Source organism: Haliotis rubra, unplaced genomic scaffold, assembly GCF_003918875.1.
Source record: "Haliotis rubra isolate DU_JTF1 unplaced genomic scaffold, ASM391887v1 Scf113, whole genome shotgun sequence".
In the NCBI taxonomy this organism is placed as follows: domain Eukaryota; kingdom Metazoa; phylum Mollusca; class Gastropoda; order Lepetellida; family Haliotidae; genus Haliotis; species Haliotis rubra.
Genome location: NW_025765037.1, coordinates 2166051 through 2188104, shown reverse-complemented (window position 1 = coordinate 2188104; position 22054 = coordinate 2166051). Strand labels below are relative to the sequence as shown.

The 22054-nt window shown below is 41.7% G+C and overlaps 2 protein-coding genes across 5 annotated transcripts; both read left to right on the top strand.

Moving 5' to 3' along the window:
* The first annotated feature begins 249 nt into the window (after nt 1-249).
* Nucleotides 250-10558, top strand: LOC124291584 (rho-related protein racA-like). 3 transcript variants are annotated; one of them, XM_046728613.1, is made up of 11 exons: nt 250-349; nt 1728-1911; nt 2054-2222; nt 3847-3983; nt 4177-4276; nt 4466-4665; nt 5875-6064; nt 7178-7408; nt 8014-8120; nt 8622-8861; nt 9608-10558. In XM_046728613.1, the coding sequence occupies exons 2-11, from the start codon at nt 1732-1734 to the stop codon at nt 9818-9820; spliced, it is 1767 nt and encodes a 588-aa protein (XP_046584569.1). In that variant the 5' UTR covers nt 250-349; nt 1728-1731; the 3' UTR covers nt 9821-10558. The 3 variants fall into 3 exon arrangements, with proteins under 3 accessions (XP_046584569.1, XP_046584580.1, XP_046584572.1); XM_046728624.1 differs by having other exon boundaries at nt 251-349; nt 4475-4665; XM_046728616.1 differs by lacking the exon at nt 250-349 and adding an exon at nt 1041-1214.
* A 2184-nt stretch (nt 10559-12742) lies between these two features.
* Nucleotides 12743-21739, top strand: LOC124291600 (rho-related protein racA-like). Of its 2 annotated transcripts, XM_046728639.1 has the most exons (11): nt 12743-13620; nt 14364-14550; nt 15021-15189; nt 15843-15976; nt 16582-16681; nt 17692-17882; nt 19158-19347; nt 19714-19944; nt 20266-20372; nt 20517-20756; nt 21241-21739. In XM_046728639.1, exons 2-11 carry the CDS (start codon nt 14368-14370, stop codon nt 21451-21453), a joined length of 1758 nt encoding a protein of 585 aa, XP_046584595.1. In that variant the 5' UTR covers nt 12743-13620; nt 14364-14367; the 3' UTR covers nt 21454-21739. The 2 variants fall into 2 exon arrangements, with proteins under 2 accessions (XP_046584595.1, XP_046584605.1); XM_046728649.1 differs by lacking the exon at nt 12743-13620 and having other exon boundaries at nt 14117-14550.
* The last annotated feature ends 315 nt before the right edge of the window (nt 21740-22054 follow it).

The following is a 22054-nucleotide window of genomic DNA, read 5'->3' as shown; positions in this document are numbered from 1 at the left end:
ATCGTCGATAATCGCGGATTTGTTTAATTTTGCTTATATTTGAGAGGGCGACAACGCGACAATGCGACAACGCACAAATCCGTCTATACATTCCACCCCTGGAAAAACCCATCCACGTCAACACTTGATCCATTTCACGTTCTATATTTGTAACTGTGGTGCGTAGTGTTAGCTACATGTCGTTTTTTATCAGTGTCTTCTTTATATTAAATTTATTAAGTTTAGTTTAAACATATTTCTACTCTCATAACGCGGATGGGGCTTGGTATAATTCTCCACATTGGGACAAGCTCCAGATTTTACTCAGCTGACTGTGTACTGTACAGGACAGTAGGAACGTGAACAAAAGGTAAGTGGAGAGGGAGAACAAAATATATGTAGTTCAAAACAAATATTTTGAGGACAAAAAAGTTCAAAATAATTATTTTGGGGACAAAATAGTTCAAAATAAATATTTTGAAGATAAAATAATTCAAAATAATTCTTTTAGTATAACATACATACATCTGTATATAATGGACGTGTTTATGTCATCGTGTTTACACTGTAGCTGATATATCATGAAAAAATGTGAGAGAAAGAGAGAGAGAGAGAGAGAGAGAGAAAGAGTAGGTGACTTGGGATTAACGCCGCACAGATCTTTGCAAGTCTAAAAGTCTTTGATTAAAAACTTAAAACACAAAAACAGGAATGTTCATATATGAGATATTTTGCATTGAGCTGCAAAACCAGGTTACATTTTAAACTACGATCCTAAATATTTATTTTAAAACTCGCTGGATCATTGTATTTTAGGGCAATATAACTACAACCCTAATGCTCGGGCGGCCCCTAACCTTAAGCTCAGTATTGTACAGTCTCGAAATGATTTGTAAAGGTTTCATTCTCAACGCTCCAATAACAGTTTACAGCGTCATCCAATTCTTTTCATGAATGACAACAAATAACATCTAAAGATAGTAACAGGACGTGCTAACACGATTGCCGTGTATTGTTAACTCACGTACCTGGTTTGAAAAGCCATATCCATCCGATATACTATTTCAGCTTTAAATCTTCCTGGCATGGTGCTGAGAGATATATTAAGCCTAAAGTAAATGGTATGTTGGCGTTATATCTACAGTGTATGATACGTCTCATTATCGACACGAAGACACTAGACCCCCGTTAACTTACTCATGTCAACTGTAACACTTTGTGAAGCTACCTTAGAGGTTAGAATTATATTTTAACACCAAAAAAACGTTATATTTTTCATTTATTTTCTTGAACTAGTTAAACTGACGCACATAAGTAAGTGTACACCTAGTTTTATGAGATATTTTCAAAAACAACGTAAATATACTCATGCCAATAATGGTTGTCACCCCTTCAATGTTTTTATTCGAGGGGGGTTTGGGGGGGAGGGGGTGACAACCATTATTGGCATGAGTATATTTGAAAACTGTGTGGTTGTGACTAATAAGTCAGAAACAATTTATGTTGATTGAGAAGTTCCATTGTAAGACAGAATACACTGATGTTTAATGGTGACTAGATATGAGACAAAAATTAAATGAAGAACTATATCATTTGTGGTGTATTTGTACCTTAAATTGTGGACCTTAAGTTGAGGGGTGGCAACTGTTTCCAACAAACCAGAAGTTACGTTTGAACAAGGCTGGTATGTTTTAGACAAATCCAGTTTTCACGTATTAACCAATGTTTGTAAACATTTGTTTTAACAGCGAAATGGTTTTCAAACTAGTCGCTGTCGGTGACGAAGGGGTTGGGAAGACCTGTCTCCTGTCTGCGTCCGAAGGTTCCTCTCTCCCTGCAGAGTACACTTCTACGTTGTTTGACCATTACACTTCCGTAATCATCGTCGACGGCGAGCCTGTAACCCTGGGACTCTGGGACACGGCCGGGCAGGTACAGTGAACAGGGGTCAAATGGTATTTGTTGTCAGGGGTCGGGTTTGGGTATGTCGAGTGTAAATAGTTTGTGCTCTTGAAAAGAAATAAAGTGTTTATATTTAAACCGTAACGGTCACGAACATCTCATTTATCTCCAGGAAGACTATGACCATCTCCGCTCCCTGGCCTACGGCCAAACTGACGTGTTCCTTCTGTGTTTCGATGTCAAGAACAGACAATCCTTAGAGAACATCTGTAACAAGTGGTACCCGGAAGTGGAAAAATATTGCCGTCATACGGCAACAGTACTCGTTGGTTGCAAGGCAGGTTAGTGTTGCTTATCATTGTTCATAATATCAATCCTTTGTTTAATGTAAGCTCCTTACAACGACATGTGCGTCAACTTTGATTTAGATTTTGTGATGCATAGGACATTGACAAAACACAGAGTTTTCTGGCAATACACGCTTTCCATCTGAATGTATATATACTGAGCAATAAAAGAAACTTCACATGTGTCTCTTTATGTCCGAAGCAAACCCATAGAGAGCACTGAGTGTTGCTAGTGGATAAATCTGGTTTAAGGACCTAATCAGGGTAACCTAAAACAGGATTAGGCATAACCCCCTGGATGCCGATATATGTTTCAGGCGCACATTTTCATAAAGTTTGAAAAGTGAACGTTGTGCAAGAATTGCGCTCGCGTTGTCGATGATGTGCGTACGGCTATAAAATTACACAGAAATGCGCCACAGGGACATATATGTCATTCCTCCTCAACCCTCACTTTGAAGTCCAATACAGTATAAATATATCACGCACACAAATATACTTCACAGTTTCGAATTCGGCGGGAAAATCTCCTGTTTCTTGATACCGTCCACTATTATCTCAGACAAAGTTAAAGTGCTGTAAAGGCCTTTCAAAATAGGCTTCATCGTAAATGTCGCCATTTTTGACACAATACGAAATCGCAATTCACAGCATTATTTGCTGTATGTTTTGAAACGTGAAAATCGGAAAATTACTGTGAGTATTGTATTCAAAAATAACATATTAATGATCAATTATATCAGGTTTTCATGAAATCACTAATGATGATTCTGAAACGTTGCCGATGAACCGAATATCGGTTGGGATGTTTTCGAAAATGCACTAATACGAACGCCGAAGTGCGCTTTCCGCATATTGGATAGTGTTTACAAAATCACGTTTCGCGAAGGCCGGTATTGAGACGCATATTACACCACGTATATTTCATATTCAGCTACGACAAATGCATCACAGAATTTCCCATACAATTTGGAATTAAATGACAAATGGTCTTTGTGACCAATACTAAGTGTCTAGATGAAATGAAACGAAAGATATCGGGTGAGCCCTCCTCCACAGCCAACAGTAGCACGATAAGGTCACTTCTTGATTTCACATAGACTTTACATATGTGTGTGTGTGTGTGTGTGTGTGTGTGTGTTTTGTATATATACATAGACACACACATATACGTCCCATCAGAAGTTTAGACTCACTTAAAACACTTACTATATGTTATGTATATATATATGGTTACATCGAAGATGAATTTCTCCACTAACTTGGAGGAACCAACTGCAAACTTTATGCAGATGAATTGCACGAGGATCATGCATCAATTTGCTGAAAAGCATGTGCAAATATCGTGCATGTGAAGAGCTGCGTTTTGATGTAAAGTTTTGTTAAGTATTCGCCAATTTTCACTGATTTTTATCATTTACTGAACTCATGACAATAATCTTTTCAACGTTACGAATTTGTTTTACAATACATCAGTTCATGTGTAAACAGTGCCTTCCTTTAAACAGTATAGGATATTTGGCAAAATGTAGTTTAGAACAGTAGCCTGAAGTAAGTGGCTACATTTACTCTAGTGAGTCTAAAGTTTTGATGGGAAGTATATATACATTCATTCCAGACTTACGTAAAGGTGCCGGGGATGAGACAGCAGTGTCCTACAAAGAAGGTTCTGCATTAGCGAAGACCCTGAGGGTGAATTACTACGAAACAAGTGCCCTGGCTTTCAAAACTATTCTGCAATGTTTCGAGGGAGCCGTAAGTACCAGTTCCAATACTTCCTTTAATAGTTGCATCTTCATCTCGTATCCCACAAAGATATGATACATGTTGTGTCACCGATCTCCGAGATAATTTCCTTGTTAAGTACACTGTAAAATAAGTGTGACAAACTAAGATGATGGCTTGTCTTGTAAGTCATTGGTGAATAATGGACAGATAACCATTTCAGATCAAGTATGGATTAAAGAATCTTGAAGCCATGAAGAAGCAAACCGTTTTCAGGAGATTCAGGAAACCTATGCTGCTTCGTCCGGCAATGCCACCCGCAGGTACACGCTCTACTCACAAACAACACCTTCAAACAGTCGACATAGGGTTGTAGTCAGTAAAAAATAATGTAGTGTATGAGATGTATACTTCTACGACTTCATTTCAGCAGATCGATCACTGTTTATTAACTTCTTTAAGAGAACGAATATTATTTTGTTTTAGGATTTTGTTTTTTATTTATCATGTAGCCATTGTAGATTTGACCCCTTTGCCGGAGATAGGGGCGTCCGAGTTTGCTGACCACTGGTACCAGCTCCTGAAGGACCCCAAGTTCTCGGACGTCACCTTCCTCCTGGGTGACAGACATCAACTGGACGCCCACAAGATCCTCTTGTCCTCAGCCTCAAAGTTCTTCGCCCAAATCTTACAGTTGCCATATACAAGAAAGGTAATGAGTCATTTTGATTCTGAATAACGTACTTTTCGTTGGTCTAATATCTGATGCTTTACTAAAGGAAGGCTCATTTGATTAAATGTGTTTGTTGTGTAGCGTCGCACTAAGCGATAGTCCAGGATTCTATGTGAGTGAATATAAGTAAATAACTGAAACTGTGTCAGACTGTAATAGGCATTAGGAACATCGATCCAAGCAATCTGATTGGATGACATGCAAGTCTGACTATAATGACACCCGATTCCTGTTGTCGCCGTTGATGAATGGCATGGGATGTCTACCTTTTTTTATGCACCAAGTCTAAATTACTCCTTAAGAAGTTTGTACATAACTAACTATACATATTTATTCAGTGTGTATGTTCATTCATCCATATGTATTTATATACCTATGAACCTTTGCAAACGATTATGCCTGGTTCGCATTTGGCCTGCGATGGCTCTACGGCGCCCGTAAACTGCCCGAAAACTCCATTTCCGTGCGTCGCCGTGTGGCGGCAGGCAGCGGCCCTACGATTATCGCATTCTACAGACAGCGAAGTTTGACAAATTTGGAAAAATCGTAAGCCCGTATCCCGCATTTGGTGGTGATACGGAGATCGTACGGAAATCGTGCGGTTTCTGTACGGTCTCCGCAGCTACTGCACGCACATCGTACGTTGATAAAAATCAAAAAAAATCGCAAAAAAATCTGATGCACAACTGAGAGAAGACTCTTGTCACTCTCGTACCTGAGAAGCCTAATACATGGATAGATTTGACTGAGGTTGAGAGTAATCGTTGTGTTTAAATACACACTTTGTTGGCCATAAGTTGTGATGATTATGACGATTTTGGTGATTTAAATGACCGTATTGGACAGTTTTATAGAAACACTACGTGTCAGATATCTCGGTACATTGTCGTGCCAACGGGGCGGTGGGGTAGCCTAGTGGTTAAAGCGTTCGCTTGTCACGCCGAAGACCCAGGTTCGATTCCCCACATAGGTACAGTGTGGAGCCAATTTCTGGTGTCCCCCACCGTGGTATTGCTGGAATATTGCTGAAAACGAAGAAAAAAACCACACTGTGATACTGGTCTTTGGCGTGACGAGCGAAAGCTTTTATCACTTCCGTACCCCACGTGTCAAAGTAATGACGAACAGGTTCGATCTTTCATCTGCGTATGTAAATATTTAAACAGATACTCTTTTTTTTTTAATTAGACCAACCAGCTGACAAAGGTCAAGGAGACAGTGGTCATCACCAGGGATGACCTAAACTCAGGCAAGGTGGACGGCATCACCTTTGTGTCCGACACAGACTGCAAGACCAAGCCAGGTCACGTGACCATTCAGCTCAGCGCCGACATCACGGCCGCCATATTTACACACGTGTTGGAGTTCCTGTATACGGGTATGCTTAGACAAGAATCTAGTCTCTGAAATGAGCTATTTCACAAAAAACTCAACAATACAATACAGTCATATAGATTCACTTTCAGAAACTGCGGAAATCTAGACTTGCCAAATATTATAGACATTCATGAGCTGTAATCGATACAAATTGTTTGTATCCGAGCCTGTATGACAATCAAGCGTAAAACATTATTTCCCTCTATTTCTTCTGTATCAAACTGGTTAAAGTCAAGTAAGTGAGTGAAGTTTTATCTAGTCGCAGAGATCTTAATACATGTAAATATCTTTTTGAATATTTGACTATGGACAAAGGAAACAGTTGTTTCATAGCAAAAAGGAATGATTTACACTACGGCGAAATTGGCACATATTGGACCAGGTAGCCCTTTGACTCTGGCTTTCGAAGTTTTCGATCAGCATTGGGTTAATGACGAGTCGTTTTAGGAGCAACAGTATGATGCATGAGAGGTATATGTATCTCATATGTAATGGTATTTACATAGTAGTGCAGTCCTACATCTTGTGGCAATACGAAGCTGTTTGTAAACTGACGAAAAATAGCAAGTACTTCTTATTGGAATTGATGGTATGTTTATATTTTCATTTGAAACTATTTGATGTTCAAAACGTGAACTGCTCTTGCGCTTACAACAATACTTCTGCTTGATACTTTTAAAGATATATTTTGATTGAGAATCTTAAGAACCTATTAGCTCTACGTGGCATTGTTTTCAAAAATATAATTTGATTTAAAGCTTTTAAGCTATTGATTGTTTTCGCATTATACTCATCTGATATTCGAAAATCAATATATAGTATATTTGCTTTTTTCGGAAAAAATATATAACCTGTAAGCAAAAGTACAGCAAATGCATTTTTTCTAAAGTCTTCTTCGAAGCAATTTAATTTGTGTTCCTATACCCAGATACAACTTACTTTTGCCAAATTGTTGCAGGAATGGGCGACGGTTAAAAAGACCTAGTCAAAGTTCTTTTAAGTTTCGGTTACATAAAATTTTATAATATATTTTTTCATCTACAGAAGAAAAATGATTTCAATGTACTTTCTTTTACTCAGTTTACGAAATAAGTAGTTCCTGTCTGGTCTTCAGGAACTCCCCGACTGCCGGATGACGTCAGTGAACAACGCCTGGAAGATCTCACCAGGGTGGCCGAGATCTTTAAACTCCCCCATCTGGTGACAATTTGCCGCAACGTGTTGAACGGTGAAGCATTCCTCAACCACAGAATCACCACCTTCTTGAACCACGAGACGGCGTCCAACATGAAGGAGCTGTATTTCAACCAGCCAGAGGCAGCTGATGTCGTTTTCGACATCGGAGGTAAGAATGGGTCATCGGTATTTTTCGTCGGTTTACTGAATATATTACGTTAACGTTTGACGTTAATATTTAGTACGAATTATCCTCCAAAACAATGCCATTGACAAAAATGCAAATTAGCGGTGATGATTATACGAAAGGATCACCATTATTCAGTGATAATCTCATTACACTATATGTATGTTTGCTTGGTTCTTAGACCCGTGAGGGGCGGTGGGGTAGCCTAGTGGTCAAAGCGTTGGCTGCCATGCCGAAGACCAGGGTTCGAATCCCCACATGGGTACAATGTGTGAAGCCCATTTCTGGCGTCCCCCGCCGTGATGTTGCTGGAATATTGCTAAAACCAAACTCAGTCAGTCAGTCAGTCAGTCAGTCTTAGACCCGTGAATATCTGGGTTAGAATAGGTCTTCAGCAACCCATGGTTGTCATAAGAGGCGACTAACGGGATCGGGTGGTCAGGCTCGCTGACTTGGTTGACACATGTCTCAATTGCGTAGATTGATGCTCAAGGTGTTGATAATTGGGTTGTCTGGTTGTTTCAAAGAGTATGTAACGTAGTCTTTTCTATGATGAAGACTGTGATGCTTTAATACAACTGTTTCAGGACGCGAGGTGTACGCTCACAAGGTAGTCCTGACGTCTCGGTGTGACGTCATGGCCGCCATGTTTGGAGGCGCTTTTATCGAGGCTCAACAGTCCGGGAGGTGCAAGGTAGGGTCTTGCGTTCTTGCATCTGCAGATCATCCGACATACTGACACCTGTGTACACTGTTGTGCACGTACTGTGCATGGAGATTTATATATTGGTTATCTATTTATTGACATGTTTGTAAACATACTCAGTGGACGATGTGTGAATTCATATAACCTATTATGATAGTGAGTTTTAGTTTTAGGTTTATGTCGATTTTAGCAATATTCCAGCAATATCAATATGAGGACCACCAGAAAGGGGCTTCAAATATTGTAACCAAGTGGGGAATCGAACCCGGGTCTTTGGCGTGACAAGCAAACTCTTTAACCACTGGGCTACCCCACCGACCCTCTGGACATTAGCGTATTAACTAAGCTACATGCCGCTATTCTGTTTCGTGAAGTGGTAACAGTAAATTTAGAATCACATTGGGAAATATACATTGATTCTCAGTAGAACATTTAAACAGACACTGATCGTGTTTACTGTAAAATAATGCGTATTGTTTTGTCTTCGAGGTGAACATTCCTAACACAACCTGTGAGTGTTTCCTGGCGTTACTGGAGTATCTCTACACGGACCACGCCCCCATTGAAGGCGGTGATGCTGTCGGGATATTGGTCCTGGCGGATGAATACTGTCAGCCTCGCCTCTTGAACATGTGTGAGTTGTACATCACCAAGGAAGTTGACCGGAGCTGTACCAAGAACATCAAGAAGTCCAAAATCGACGTCATCGGTCTCCTTCTGACATCTCAGGTAGGGATGCTAAACATCATCATAACAGTGCGTCATTAAACAACACTCATTTCCTCATTCTAGAAATCTGTAATGACAGCTCAGATAATGAGACTGAATACGACAGCACTGTAACTAACTGCATTGTTATACAGTGGACATGCGTGACCAAGTCGCCTAAACACCCGTGAAGATCCGTGTTAGAATTGGTGTCCATGCTTGTCGTAAGAGGCGACTAACGGGATCGGGTGGTCAGGTTCGCTGACTTGGTTGACACATGTCATCGTATCCGAGATGCGTAGATCGATGCTCATGCTGCTGATCACTGGATTGTCTGGTCCAGACTATTTACAGACCGCCGCCATATAGCTGGAATATTGCTGCGTGCGGCGTTAAACAAACAAAACCAGTTGTCTAAGGCGTCCCAATTCACTGTGCAGAGGTGCCATAGCTCAGGTAGGGTTCCTATACATTATCGAGATTTATATAAATATTTATTTACTTCTAACTATTTCTCATAATCAGAATGTACATGGATTCAACATTTAGAAATCAAGAATGATGGACAGGACGGAGGTGACTTTTTTATACTTATTCTTTAAATTCTAAAAGTCTTGACCATTAAATATGGCCTAAGATACACTATTGGTCAGAACGTGGGTAGCGTGGTCTACAACATTTGACCATCTTAGCGAAAGTCGGGGTTCGAGTCTCTTCATAGTGATGTTTTTGGTGCTGTCGTATATTTCTGAATCTTGTTATTGTAGCTTCACAACGCCTCCCAGCTGTCTAAATGGTGCCTACACTTCATCTCAACCAACTATATAGCTTTCTCAAAAAGACCAGAGTTCGTGATGTTGAAAGGAGACAATAGGGTCCACGTGGAAGAGAACCGATGGCCGCCATCGGCCTACCTCCAGGACGTGGAGGAGTATGAGAAGATGGTGGCGAAACAAGGACGAAAGTGTTCGGTCATGTGAACCGGTGTCATGTAGAGACTCATCGTTGGAAGTTAATGCTGATCGTGTGTATGATATTGGAAGGATCAAATCAGGTGGCGCAATGCACTTCCCAGCTGGGAGTTAATGTACCGCCATTGTTTGGTGTATAACTGTGAGAAACACAACAGTGAACAGCAGACAGCAGAGAATAGATCAACCTCCCACCTTACTCTGCCTGACACGCTGATCCGAACGTAAATGGGAACTTCCTGATGCAATGTGTTTTTCAAAAACCATGAGTGTCAAATTATATTCCAGTCTCTTTTGATAGTCCCAGTTACGTAGATCGATGCTCATAATGTTGATCACTGGATTGTCTGGTCCAGACTCGATTATTTACAGACCGCCGCCATATAGCTGGAATATTGCTGAGTGCGGCGTAAAACAACAAACAAACAAACCAGCTATGTATTAAGATAGCACTTTTTATCACTGCCCACTTGGTTCCGCAAACTCTGCATCTAGTTCGTATGTCTTTTTGATCAAATACCTGTGGCTGGAGCAATCCAAGTAAAACCATGGAACTTTCAACATTTAGAAAAAGGTTTACCCAAAACCCTCAATGTGCTTCAAGGAAACTAATGTAAATATTCCACGTGAAGAACCTTCATTAGGTGGAGATGTGGCGGAGTTAACTGTGAAATAACTGCTAAGTAGCTGTGGTGCAGCCGTGAAGTATCTGTGATAATTCAGTGCAATAAATGTGATAAAATTGAATAATTCCTGTGATATGAATGCGAAATGAATATGATGCAACCTTGAGATAGGTTTGACAGCCTTGTTATATAGCTCTGACATCGTTATCAATGGCGAAATGGCCATAAAACCTGGGAATACATATCAGCACCAACGTGATATTGTTGTGACCCACAAATAGACCGTGGATTTGTTCAAATTTAACATTTGAAGCTTAAGTCTGTGCGATCATTTCCAAAGTCGAGTTCCGCCAAATGTACTAGTACAGCTTTTCGTTCAAACCTAAAACATCACAAACGAGTCGTGACACATAAGTAAAGGTAATTTAGTCACGAGTGAGTGAGTATTTTACGCCGCTTTCAGCAATATCCTACCAATATCCCACCAATATCACGACGGGTGACAACCGAAATGTTATCATGTGGGGAATCGAACCTGGGCCTTCGTCGGGACTAGCGAACGCTATAACCACTAGATACTCCCACCGCCCAACCACTCTACATAGTCAAAAGTTCTGTGAAAACTGACTCTGACCAGCACAAGAAGTGTGAGCGGGTCTGGTTTTATGCCACTTTGAACATTATTTCACGGAAAGATGGAAGTAATATAGGTGTTAGACGTGTGTCTCTCGAGAAAGGTTACGGCGTTAGCAGCCCAAAAACAGAATACAGGAAGAGTGCACAGCTGGTAAAACGAACATTGCATTAAACATGATTGTATAAAATGCATAGAATTGTTATGACATATTCACATGACATTCTGATCGTGGTCTAGTTTAACATTATTTAAGTTTCGATACACCTCAATAGTTCAAGCAAAGGTTATTGCATTGGTAACATATATATGGCTGATTTGATTTTTCAGTTGGCCGTTTTGGTTTGGTTCGGGGTTGGTTTTTTGCTCCATCGAGATTCCGAGTTTTATGAATCATCAGCAACAAATTCTGTCAATAAGTTTCTGGAGTTGAGAATCGATGACCTGGTTGATTGCATGGCATCGTATCTAGTAGGCGGGGATCTTCTTTCACAATATGTCACTGGATTGTATGGTCCAGACTAATTTATTTACTGTCCACCTTTATATAGAGGTACGTAATACTGCTAAGTGCGGAGTTAAAGGTCACATGCAACGTAAAACACAACTTTGCAGATTCTGATACCTTTCGGTATGGACATACCGAAACAAATCATCAAAAATGCAAATTCAACTTATAAAGTTGAAAAATAACGCGATGAAAAAAAAGGCGCGAAATCGGAGTTCCAACGATTCACTAATTTTCCCCAGACTTTTCTGGGGAAAACGGGTTTCAACAGCTGGGCTGCGCTCATAGCACGTGTGCAAGTACATAGGTTCGCGCAGCTTGGAAGCGGGTTGTCGGGTGAATACTCGGTGAAGGCTTTGGTGTGAGCTCTTTTTCTAATGTTTTGTTGATATCTCACAGGCGCGAGCTTTTTATATGTTATGACAGTAAATTAACTGTTTATATAATTTCATTTGTCTATTTCACCACACGTTCTTCTTACCGAGACACTTTCTCAGTTCGATACTTAAAAGCAATGTCATTATTTAGCGTTGACAGAATTTCTAACTGTGATATAGATATGTCGTTGTCACAGACAAAACTCAATGTCTTGTTTTATTGACACCTGTGTGTCTGCCTGCCTGTCTGCTAATGACAATATTCAATACACAGCTGCTATCACTGACCAAATGCAATTTGAACTTAACACCAATCAGGCTATACACCATAAACAAAATGCATTGATTTATGGCCCGAGTTCGGTCTCTGTCACATTATGTAATGACACAGACCGGCAGGTGTGATACTTGAACACATGACATGTTATGATGTCTGTTGATTGCAAAATGTTATACACAAAAAATGAGCATGTATTTACAAAACCCAACATCTCTCTATATATATACACACAATTAGCCGTGAAGGCATCTGCAAATGAACCAGCCGTTACACTTGAGTGCACACCCACCCGCTCTGACTGGGTTCGGTATCCCGGCTGCTTCGTTTCTTGGGAAGTAAACCGAAGTACACAATTTTGCACTTTCGATTTGCGATTGTACGCTTATAATTTTGTTTATATATTTTTTCGTAACCAGCAATGTATATTATATGTCATGAATAAGTGATAATTGTCTTTTAATTATGTTTGATTTTTTGGTTGCATGTGACCTTTAAGCAACAAACAAATAATCAACAAATAAAAAACTTAATTTTGTTTTGTTTTGACTTGTTTCTGGTGTGATCGAACAGTGCCCAGATACTTCTCCAATGTAAATGCTCCACGATCGATATACAGAGCTGCAGACTCGATAGCGATGTGCAACTGGTGGCAAGTGATGCAGATCTAGGTTTGTCATTCTCAGTAGTATCTAGAAGATAGTGACAAGTTTCGGACTAAATGCACACGCACCTGTCTGTGAATCATTCATTTCAAAGTTAATGTATACTTCTATGTACTCCCAAACATGTACAAGTTTTCTGAAATGCTCCCATCCTGTAACCTTCTAATGTCAGACATCTGTGCCGCTCTCAGTCGATACTATTGAATAATGCTAAAGAATTCGTAAGCGTCATGTCTTAAAAACTATAGAGTTATCTCAAAGCAGATATCAAGTGGTTGATGTGCGTTATAATTCAGAAAAATCGATAATAGGTGAGCGGTTGTTTACGGAGAGTCTGGTCTTGGGTAGAGATATATGGGATAGTGTATTTCTGACACTCGTGAAATTTACTCATCTTGAAATATTTAAACAGGTGGCTATGTTTTGGCAATATCTCATACTCCTAGTCCTGTATGTATGGTTTCACACGGCTCACACTGTATTTCCGTGATTTCAATGTCAAACTGACAAACTGAGGCAGCCATGACAGTTTACAGTGCCATCTATGTCTGACGAATGCCCACGAATAGAATCTAAATATAGTAACAGAAGCTGCTCACATGATTGGATGGTATTTTTAACTCTGAACCGTCTGTTCATATAGATATTAAATGTCGAGCTACTGATTTGTAGAAGTTTGCAGTGAGATACACGCTATTTCGGAGATATCCGAAATATTTCTGGTAAGTACCGTCTTTACACACTTGTCTATCAGCGACTGAATTTCGAAGCGAATTTAGGGTCTTCTCCATTTAGTTCTCAGATAGACGCTGTGTTTCTACACGCTAGGATGCTATGAGCATAATTGTATCTAGTCTGATGTCATGTTATCTAAGTAACGTTACGGCATAGCAAGACATATATAGCATAACATGCCTGGTCAGCTACTCTTGACCTCGTTAAGTCGGATTCCTCGCTTTCCGGGCAATCATGCTTGGAACGTCTATTATATACAGCATTACCGTGCAACCCAAATTAACGTTTGTGGAGTGGGGTGGGGTGGGATTTAGCCTTGTGGCTAATGCGTTCGCTCGTCACGCCGAAGAACTTGGTTCGATTCCCACATGGGTACATTGTGTGAAGCCCATTTTCTGGTGTCCCCTGCTGCGATCTTGCTGGAATAGTGCTAAAAGCGGCGTAAAACCCAACTCACTCACTTACGTATATGTTTGTACACTTTGAATGTTTCAACTGTCTTGAAGGCATATAATGATTAGGGGCGGGGGTGGCACAGCGGTTTAAGCGTTCATGTGGTGTGTTAAGGCAAGTGTTTGATTCCCCACGTGTGCCATGAGCGTAGCCCATTTCCGTTGTCCCCCAAAATAATGGTGCTTACAAATTGCTAAAAGCGGCTTAAAACTATATTCGTTCATTTATTGGATGTTACTTGTTTTCTCCATGCCTGGATTTTTGTTTGTTCTGACAGTAAAATGAAGAATATCAAACTAGTGGTTGTCGGTGACGGTGGAGTTGGGAAGAGTTGTCTCCTCATTGCATACACCACAGGCTCCTTCCCGTCCGGGTACATCCCGACTGTATTTGACAACTACAGCTGCGACGTCACCGTCGACGGTGAAACTGTCAACTTAGGTCTCTGGGACACAGGCGGGCAGGTAAAACATCATGATCAGTTTCTTTCTTTTATATCTTGGCTCATAATAGGCGTACAATGCTACATTATTGATCCAAACCATAGGCGCCCGACTCTGATATATTTATGATCCAAACTAAATCTGTAAACTGATGCAAACATCAATGCTAGAATTATATCAACAAATTAATAAAACCAATGGTTGGCGGTTGGTGAAATCCTTGGTGTGTGTAGCATACTGGTTAATGCGTTCGCTCGTCACGCCGGAGAACGGGTTCGATTCCCCATATGTATGCAAAGTGTGAAGCCCATTTCCGGTGTCCACCGCCGGGACATTGCTGGAATGTTGCTAAAAGTGGGGTAAGATTAAACCTCACTCAAATAACGGAGTGTTGTTACTTTGATGAAGAGACGGAACGATACTTGACGGTCAAATGTGCTCTGTTTCTTAAATAATCTATACAAAATTTCCATTTGTATTTATATCTCCAGGAAGACTATGACCGGCTCCGCCCCTTGTCCTACCCCCAGACAGATGTGTTCCTCGTGTGTTTTGATATCAAGAACAGAACCTCCTTCGAGAACATCCGTGACAAGTGGTACCCGGAAGTACAGCACTACTGCCCTAACACGCCCAAGATACTCGTGGGCTGCAAGACGGGTGAGCAGGAGTCATCGTAGATCAGCATTGGGAGTTTTGTCATTATAAGTTGACAATTGTGAAACCAGGGTCGTAGCTACCATTACCAAAATAGCCCGGCTTACACCTGATTGTTGCTGAATAGGTTGGGCAAGCCCTCACTACTATCTCAGTATGAAGCTTTGCAACCTATCGGGCTTACACGAAAAAAACTGGCTTGCTACGCGCCTGGAAACTATTCAAAATGTATATGATCGCAGTATTACTTCTTTGAGAGGCATTTTAGAACTTGTAAAGATGAAGGATGTTTCTCATTTGCGGAGATCGATGCCCACGATTTTGATCATTGGATTGTCTGGTCCAGACTCGATTATTTACAGACCGCCTTCATGTAGATACAATCTTGCAAAGTGCGGCGTTAAACTACAAACAAACAAACAAACAGATCAATGTGGGATGAAAACCCAATAGCGGCAGGTCTTACATGTTTACAATTTCCGCGAGCACCTATAAGGTATAAGGTGCTGAGGAGCCTAGACATATAATCGGGGTGAAATTGGATTCGAACCCACAGGATGTAATTCTTCACGGCGAACCGAGGCGCCTTTAGAGACCAAAACAAAGTATTATCAATGTCTTGTAGTATCTATCTAATTCATATAAGCCATTTTCAGATTTGCGTCGAGGTGACGGGGACAAAACCGTGGTATCATTCAACGAAGGAGCAGCACTGGCTGGTACCCACATGACATATATGGAAACAAGTTCTCTTGCCTTGAGGGGGCTGAAGGAGTGTGTGGAGGGGGCCGTAAGTATATACATTATTTTATTTATGTTATACGAATAATAAATAATAAATTACAAACTAAAACCACAAATTCTATATGAATTTCCTCGTCACCTCGTATTAGTTTGGAAAGATTTATTGGAAAGAATATACATACAGTGAGTGATTCAAGAAGCAGTTAATAAACAACTTCAGATATGCGAGAAACAGATTCCAGGGTACGTAGAAGGAAACTAGTGTGACAAATACATGTATATGAATAGATCGCTGAAAAACAGCGATGACACCAGCTGTTCCGGTGTTTATCAGTCGAACAGTTAACAAGTGTTCAGAAGATGTAGACACTATGACAGTAGACCTGCTGCCATGTCTAGTGAGTGAGTGAGTGCGTTTGGTTTCACTCCGCCTTAAGCAATATCACGGCGGGGGACACCAGAAATGGGCTTCACACATTGTGCCCATGTGAGGAATTAAACACGGGTCTTCGGCGTGACGAGCGAACACCTTAACCGCTAGGCTACCACAACGATGTCTCACCTTTCAGCACGTCAGGAAAGCCGCCACCACGTTAACACTCATCGTTCGGTTGCAGTTCTTGGTTACTATGAAATATGTCAATCTTTCAGATCAAATTAGGTCTAAATAAGCCTTCGTTAGTGAAGACGCTTAACATCTTTGGAAGATTCAAGAAACCTATGCCTCTTCCTCCGGTGATGCCTCCGGCTGGTAAGTACGATCTTGTTCACAAACAAACACATGAGTGGCTGGAGTGAGTCAATAAATTTTACGCCGCTTTTACCAGTAGCGGGGACGCCAGAAATGGGCTTCACGCGTTTTACCCATTTGGGAATCGAACCTGGGTGTTCGGCGTGACGACCGATGATTAACAACTAGGCTACCCCCACCGCCCTAAATGGCTTGAAGAATGTCTAGTGATAACAATGCAATGTTTGTGTGTGAAAGAATTAGACGTGGAATGGAGTCTTCTATAATCTCTGTTAATTACCTCCCTTTGCCAGAATGGAATTCATGACCCTTTTTGACAACAATGTTAGACTTTGTTATTATAATTATTTGCATCATTATCTCGTTCAAAACATGAACTGACCGCCTCTGTGGACGAAGTGGTTAGAGCGTCCGCCCGGAGAGCGGAAGGTCGCGGGTTCGATCCCCGACCGCGTCATACCAAAGACGTTAAAATATGGTACTTGTTGGTCCCTGCCTGGCGCTCGGCATTAATGGGTACAACAAGGACTGGTCGGCTCGGAGTCAGTATAATGTGTCTGAGTGGGGTATTCATGCTTCACTGCGGCATGGTATCTCAGTGGGCTAGCACTATAAAACCAGCTTAAGTCTGGGCTAGTACAAGCAGCCGCACATACACATACACACGCATGCACGTCGTCATATGAGCGAAATATTCTCAAGCACGACGTAAAACCCAATTTCGGCTCACCTCACCCAAAACATGAACTATCAGGTCACTGTGGTGTAATGCCAATGTAACCAATGCTCCGGGTATTTTTATATACAGTCACGATGATATATAGAGTTTAACACATAGGAGAACGCAATCAGGGCCATTCTGAGATTCATACCATCATAACCCTGGTACTGAGGCAGCACTACAGAGATTATTGCGCCGCAGATCATCTGCATCCTGTTTTTACAGATGAAATGCATGGATTCGGTCTACCGTTTGAGCACTGATTATTGGGTAATTCTGTCATTTAAAGGCCTGGCTCCGTGGACGGAGATAGAGACGTCCAAGTTTGCTGACCACTGGTACCATCTCCTGGAGGACCCCAAGTTCTCGGACGTCACTTTCCTCCTGGGTGACAGACACCATCTGGACGCCCACAAGATCATGTTGTCCTCAGCCTCAAAGTACTTCGCCCAAATATTAGGGTTGCCATTCACTAGAAAGGTGAGTGAGTTTAATTTTAACCCGCACTCAGCAGTATTCCAGCGATATGGCGGCGGTCTGTAAATAATCGAGTCTGAACAAGACAATCCAGTGATCAACAGCATGAGCATCGACCTACAGAATTGGGATACAATGACATGTGTCAACCAGGTCAGCAAGCCTGACCACCCGATCCCGTTCGTCGCCTCTTACGAGGATACTGAAGATCAATTCTAACCCGGATCTTCACGGGTATCACTAGAAAGTTGAGGAGTTGATGTAATATTGACCTTATATGTTGACATAAGCTGTGTTGCCCTGACCAAATAATTCACCTCTCCATTATTTGGCGTACACAGTGTATTTTGTGTATTCTACAGCATTTTCTTTGTTCGTTCGTTGTTTAACGCCGCACTCAGCAACAGTACAGCTATATGACGACGGTCTGTAAATATCCAGTCTGAATCAGACGATCCAGTGATCAAGAGTAATTGGGATACGATGACATGTGTCAACCAAGTCAGCGAGTCTGATCACCCGATCCCGTTATAGTCGCCTCTTACGACAAGCATGGGTTACTGAAGACCACTTCTAACCCGGATCTTCATGCATGTATGACCCGTGAAGATCCGGGGTAGAATAGGTCTTCAGCAACCCATTCTTGTCATAAAAGGCGACTATGCTTGTCGTAAAAGGCGACTAACGGGATCGGGTGGTCAGGCTCGCTGACTTGGTTGACACATGTCATCGGTTCCCAATTGCGCAGATCGATGCTCATGCTGTTGATCACTGGATTGTCTGGTGCAGACTCGATTATTTACAGACCGCCGCCATATAGCTGGAATATTGCTGAGTGCGGCGTAAAACTAAATTCACTCACTCACTCATGCATGTATTCTATGGTAACAACCAAACCATTAGTAATCTGCAAACTGCTTCACATACAGTCTAGACTCATTGTCGCGTTTGGGAGTACTCCAGCAATAGCATGGCAGGTGACACAGAAAAACATGCTTCCTACATTATTCCCATCTTGATAATTGGGCCCGTTTTTAGCAGACACGAGTGTCCAGAATGAGATATGTTCTTTATTTTTACGCCACTTTAAGCAATATTTCAGCAATATCACGGCGGGGGACACCAGAAATGGGCTTCACACATTGTGCCCATGTGGGGAATCGAACCCAGGTCTTCGGCGTGATGAGTGAAGGCTTAAACCACACGGATACCCCACCGACCCACGACCTCGGCTGTGTGCTTATGTAATATTAAAACAGTTGGCTTTCTCTTGTTCAGGTCAATCAGCTGACAAAGGTCAAGGAGTCAGAGACCATGACCCGGGAAGACCTTAACTCAGGCAAGGTGGAGGGCATAACCTTTGTGTCGGACACAGATTGCAAGACCAAGCCTGGTCACGTGACCATTCAGCTCAGCGTTGACATCACGGCCGCCACATTTACACATGTTCTGGAGTTCGTGTATACTGGTATGCCTAGTTTTTCGCAGCCGTTTTCTGTGTGAATTGGAACCAGTGAGCGAGTGAGCCTTATGGTATCGCCCATCATATTAGTGAAGAACAGGGTTTATTAGTCAAGTTGATCGTGTGTCAGCTTCCCAAACATTAGGTCCGTTTCGAGTCTCTTTAAGAAACCCAGCGGTCATGGACATTAAACTCCTGAAACAAACAAACAATTTTACGCAAACAATAACTACTCTATATTTTTTGGAAAGCGACAGGCGGTCCTTGTTACAGAAACTGCCCCAAACTGCGTGTCACTCGTTTTCCTGAAATCCATGTCGGGAAATATCAGGTGTACATTTACAAGAATTTTTAGGACATATTGGTTTACAGGAACCCCTCGACTGCCGGATGACGTCAGTGAACAACGCCTGGAAGATCTCATCAGGGTGGCCGAAATCTTTAAACTTCCCCAGCTGGTGACGATTTGCCGCAACGTGTTGAACGATGAGGAGATCCTCAACCCCAGCATCGGCACCTTCCTCAACGACGAGACAGCGGCCAAGATGAAGGACTTATACTTTAACCAGCCAGAGACAGCTGACGTGATTTTTGACGTTGGAGGTGAGGATGTTTGGTATTGCCTTAAAGCAGCTTCAGGGAATATATTGAAATATATAATACGTTTTGATTCCATAATTAGGTGAAAATACCGGCGTTCCAAATTCTTTCTACATATGAGTATCAGGAAGCTTATCACTTGAAGCAAAACCTACACACCAGAATATAAAAAAACGTATAACTAGTCTCCAGCAATCCATATTTGTCCATGAGGTCGGATGGTCGCTTCTGACCCAGATCTTCATGGGTCTAAGTAAATGTAATTTTAGCGTTGGTTGTCTTTCCCATAATGGAAACTGAGTGTCTTGAATTCATCTGTTTTAGGCAGCGAGGTGTACGCTCACAAGGTCGTCCTCATGTCTCGGTGTGACGTCATGGCCGCCATGTTTGGAGGCGCTTTCAAAGAAGCTTTTCAGCCTGGAATGTGCAAGGTTTGTCCAATCATGATGGTGTTTCGTTTATTGTGGATCTGCTTATATATACTCACTCTGGTCTAGTAAGTTTGTGCCATTTATGCTATGAAGTATGCACTGTTCAGTTTGACTACGAAATCAAGTGTAACTGTTTTCTTCCAGCTCAAGATTCAAAACACAACCTGTGAGTGTTTCCTGGCGTTACTGGAGTATCTCTACACGGACCATGCACCCATTGAAGGCGGCGATGCGGTCGGGATATTGGTCCTGGCGGATGAATACTGTCAGCCTCGCCTATTAAACCTGTGTGAGTTGTACATCACCAAGGAAGTTGACCAGAGCTGTACCAAGAACATCGAGAAGGCCGATATTGACGTCATCGGGCTCCTTCTCACAGCTCAGGTAGGGATGTAAATTAAACATCTAATGACAATAGTCATATACAACATTCATCTGTGTATAGGGGAGGTGTTGTATACGCTCTCTTAGGCACGCAAGAAACCTGTGACTAGGTTCGAATCCCGTATATGTTTCTAGGTTTGTCTGCTCCATACCGTGCCTACGACCCATGACATTCCTTCCACATGAAACTGGCATCTGTTGTGATAACTCAAATACTGTTAAACGCGGCGTTCAAGTAAACGCACCCACTCATTCACTTGTACATTAAATTTGACGTTTTTCAATGGTAATCCTAATAATCGAGGATAAAGCTGTGATGTTTAAATCTATGCCTCCGTTTAATGCAATATCTTGTTTTACTAACCGATAATGAAATATAGGCATGATATCACACCCTCCAAATCACCTTCTTTCTATTAGTGGTGAATATTTGCATTTCATTCTTGGTTGTCCTGTCATACATTTCTGGCTCTTGTTATTGTAGCTCCACAACGCCTCCCAGCTGTCTAAATGGTGCCTACACTTCATCTCAACCAACTACATAGCGTTCTCAAAAAGACCAGAGTTCGTGATGTTGAAAGGCGACAACAAGGTCCACGTGGAGGAGAATCGATGGCCGCCATCGGCCTACCTCGAGGAAGTGGAGGAGTATGAGAAGAAGGTGACCGATGAAGGAGGAACATGTTCAGTCATGTGAATCAGTTTCATGTCGGAATCTTGCGTAAACAAAAGCTGACGCTATTCATGTACCTAACAAGCAAGACAATTAGGTTTCCGTATTGTTTGTGTGCTTCTCAACTCCAACCACAACTAGAAATATATACCACAAGCATGGGATGGTGAAGGCCAATTCTAACAAGGAGATAGGAAACACTGAAATACGAACAACCTAAGCAAGGGTAGCGTTGGCAGTACTGGGGTTTGGAACTGGTAGACCAGATGCTTTATGCCGAAGTACCCCCGTGAGTCCTGGGCTGGGTGGTATACGTGTACCATTGTAGGTTTAAGGGCACAACATACGTGTTTCTTCCTGACGCTAGGCGAGTACACTCGGAGAGAGAGTATATACTGTGACTTGGCTTCATTGCATCTGTGCTAATGTGCCCACTCAGTGTTCTTCAATGTGATATGAAAGCTATGTACAAAAGTGATATATTTATCTGATGTACTTTAATGTGGGCCTTCCTGACGCATTTGTTGTCATGCCAGTTGTGTTGTGTGTGACAGGCGAAAGAGCATTTACTCCCTCTGTTTATAGCTGGTCATTTATTCATTTTGATGTTTGGGACATGGTTGTG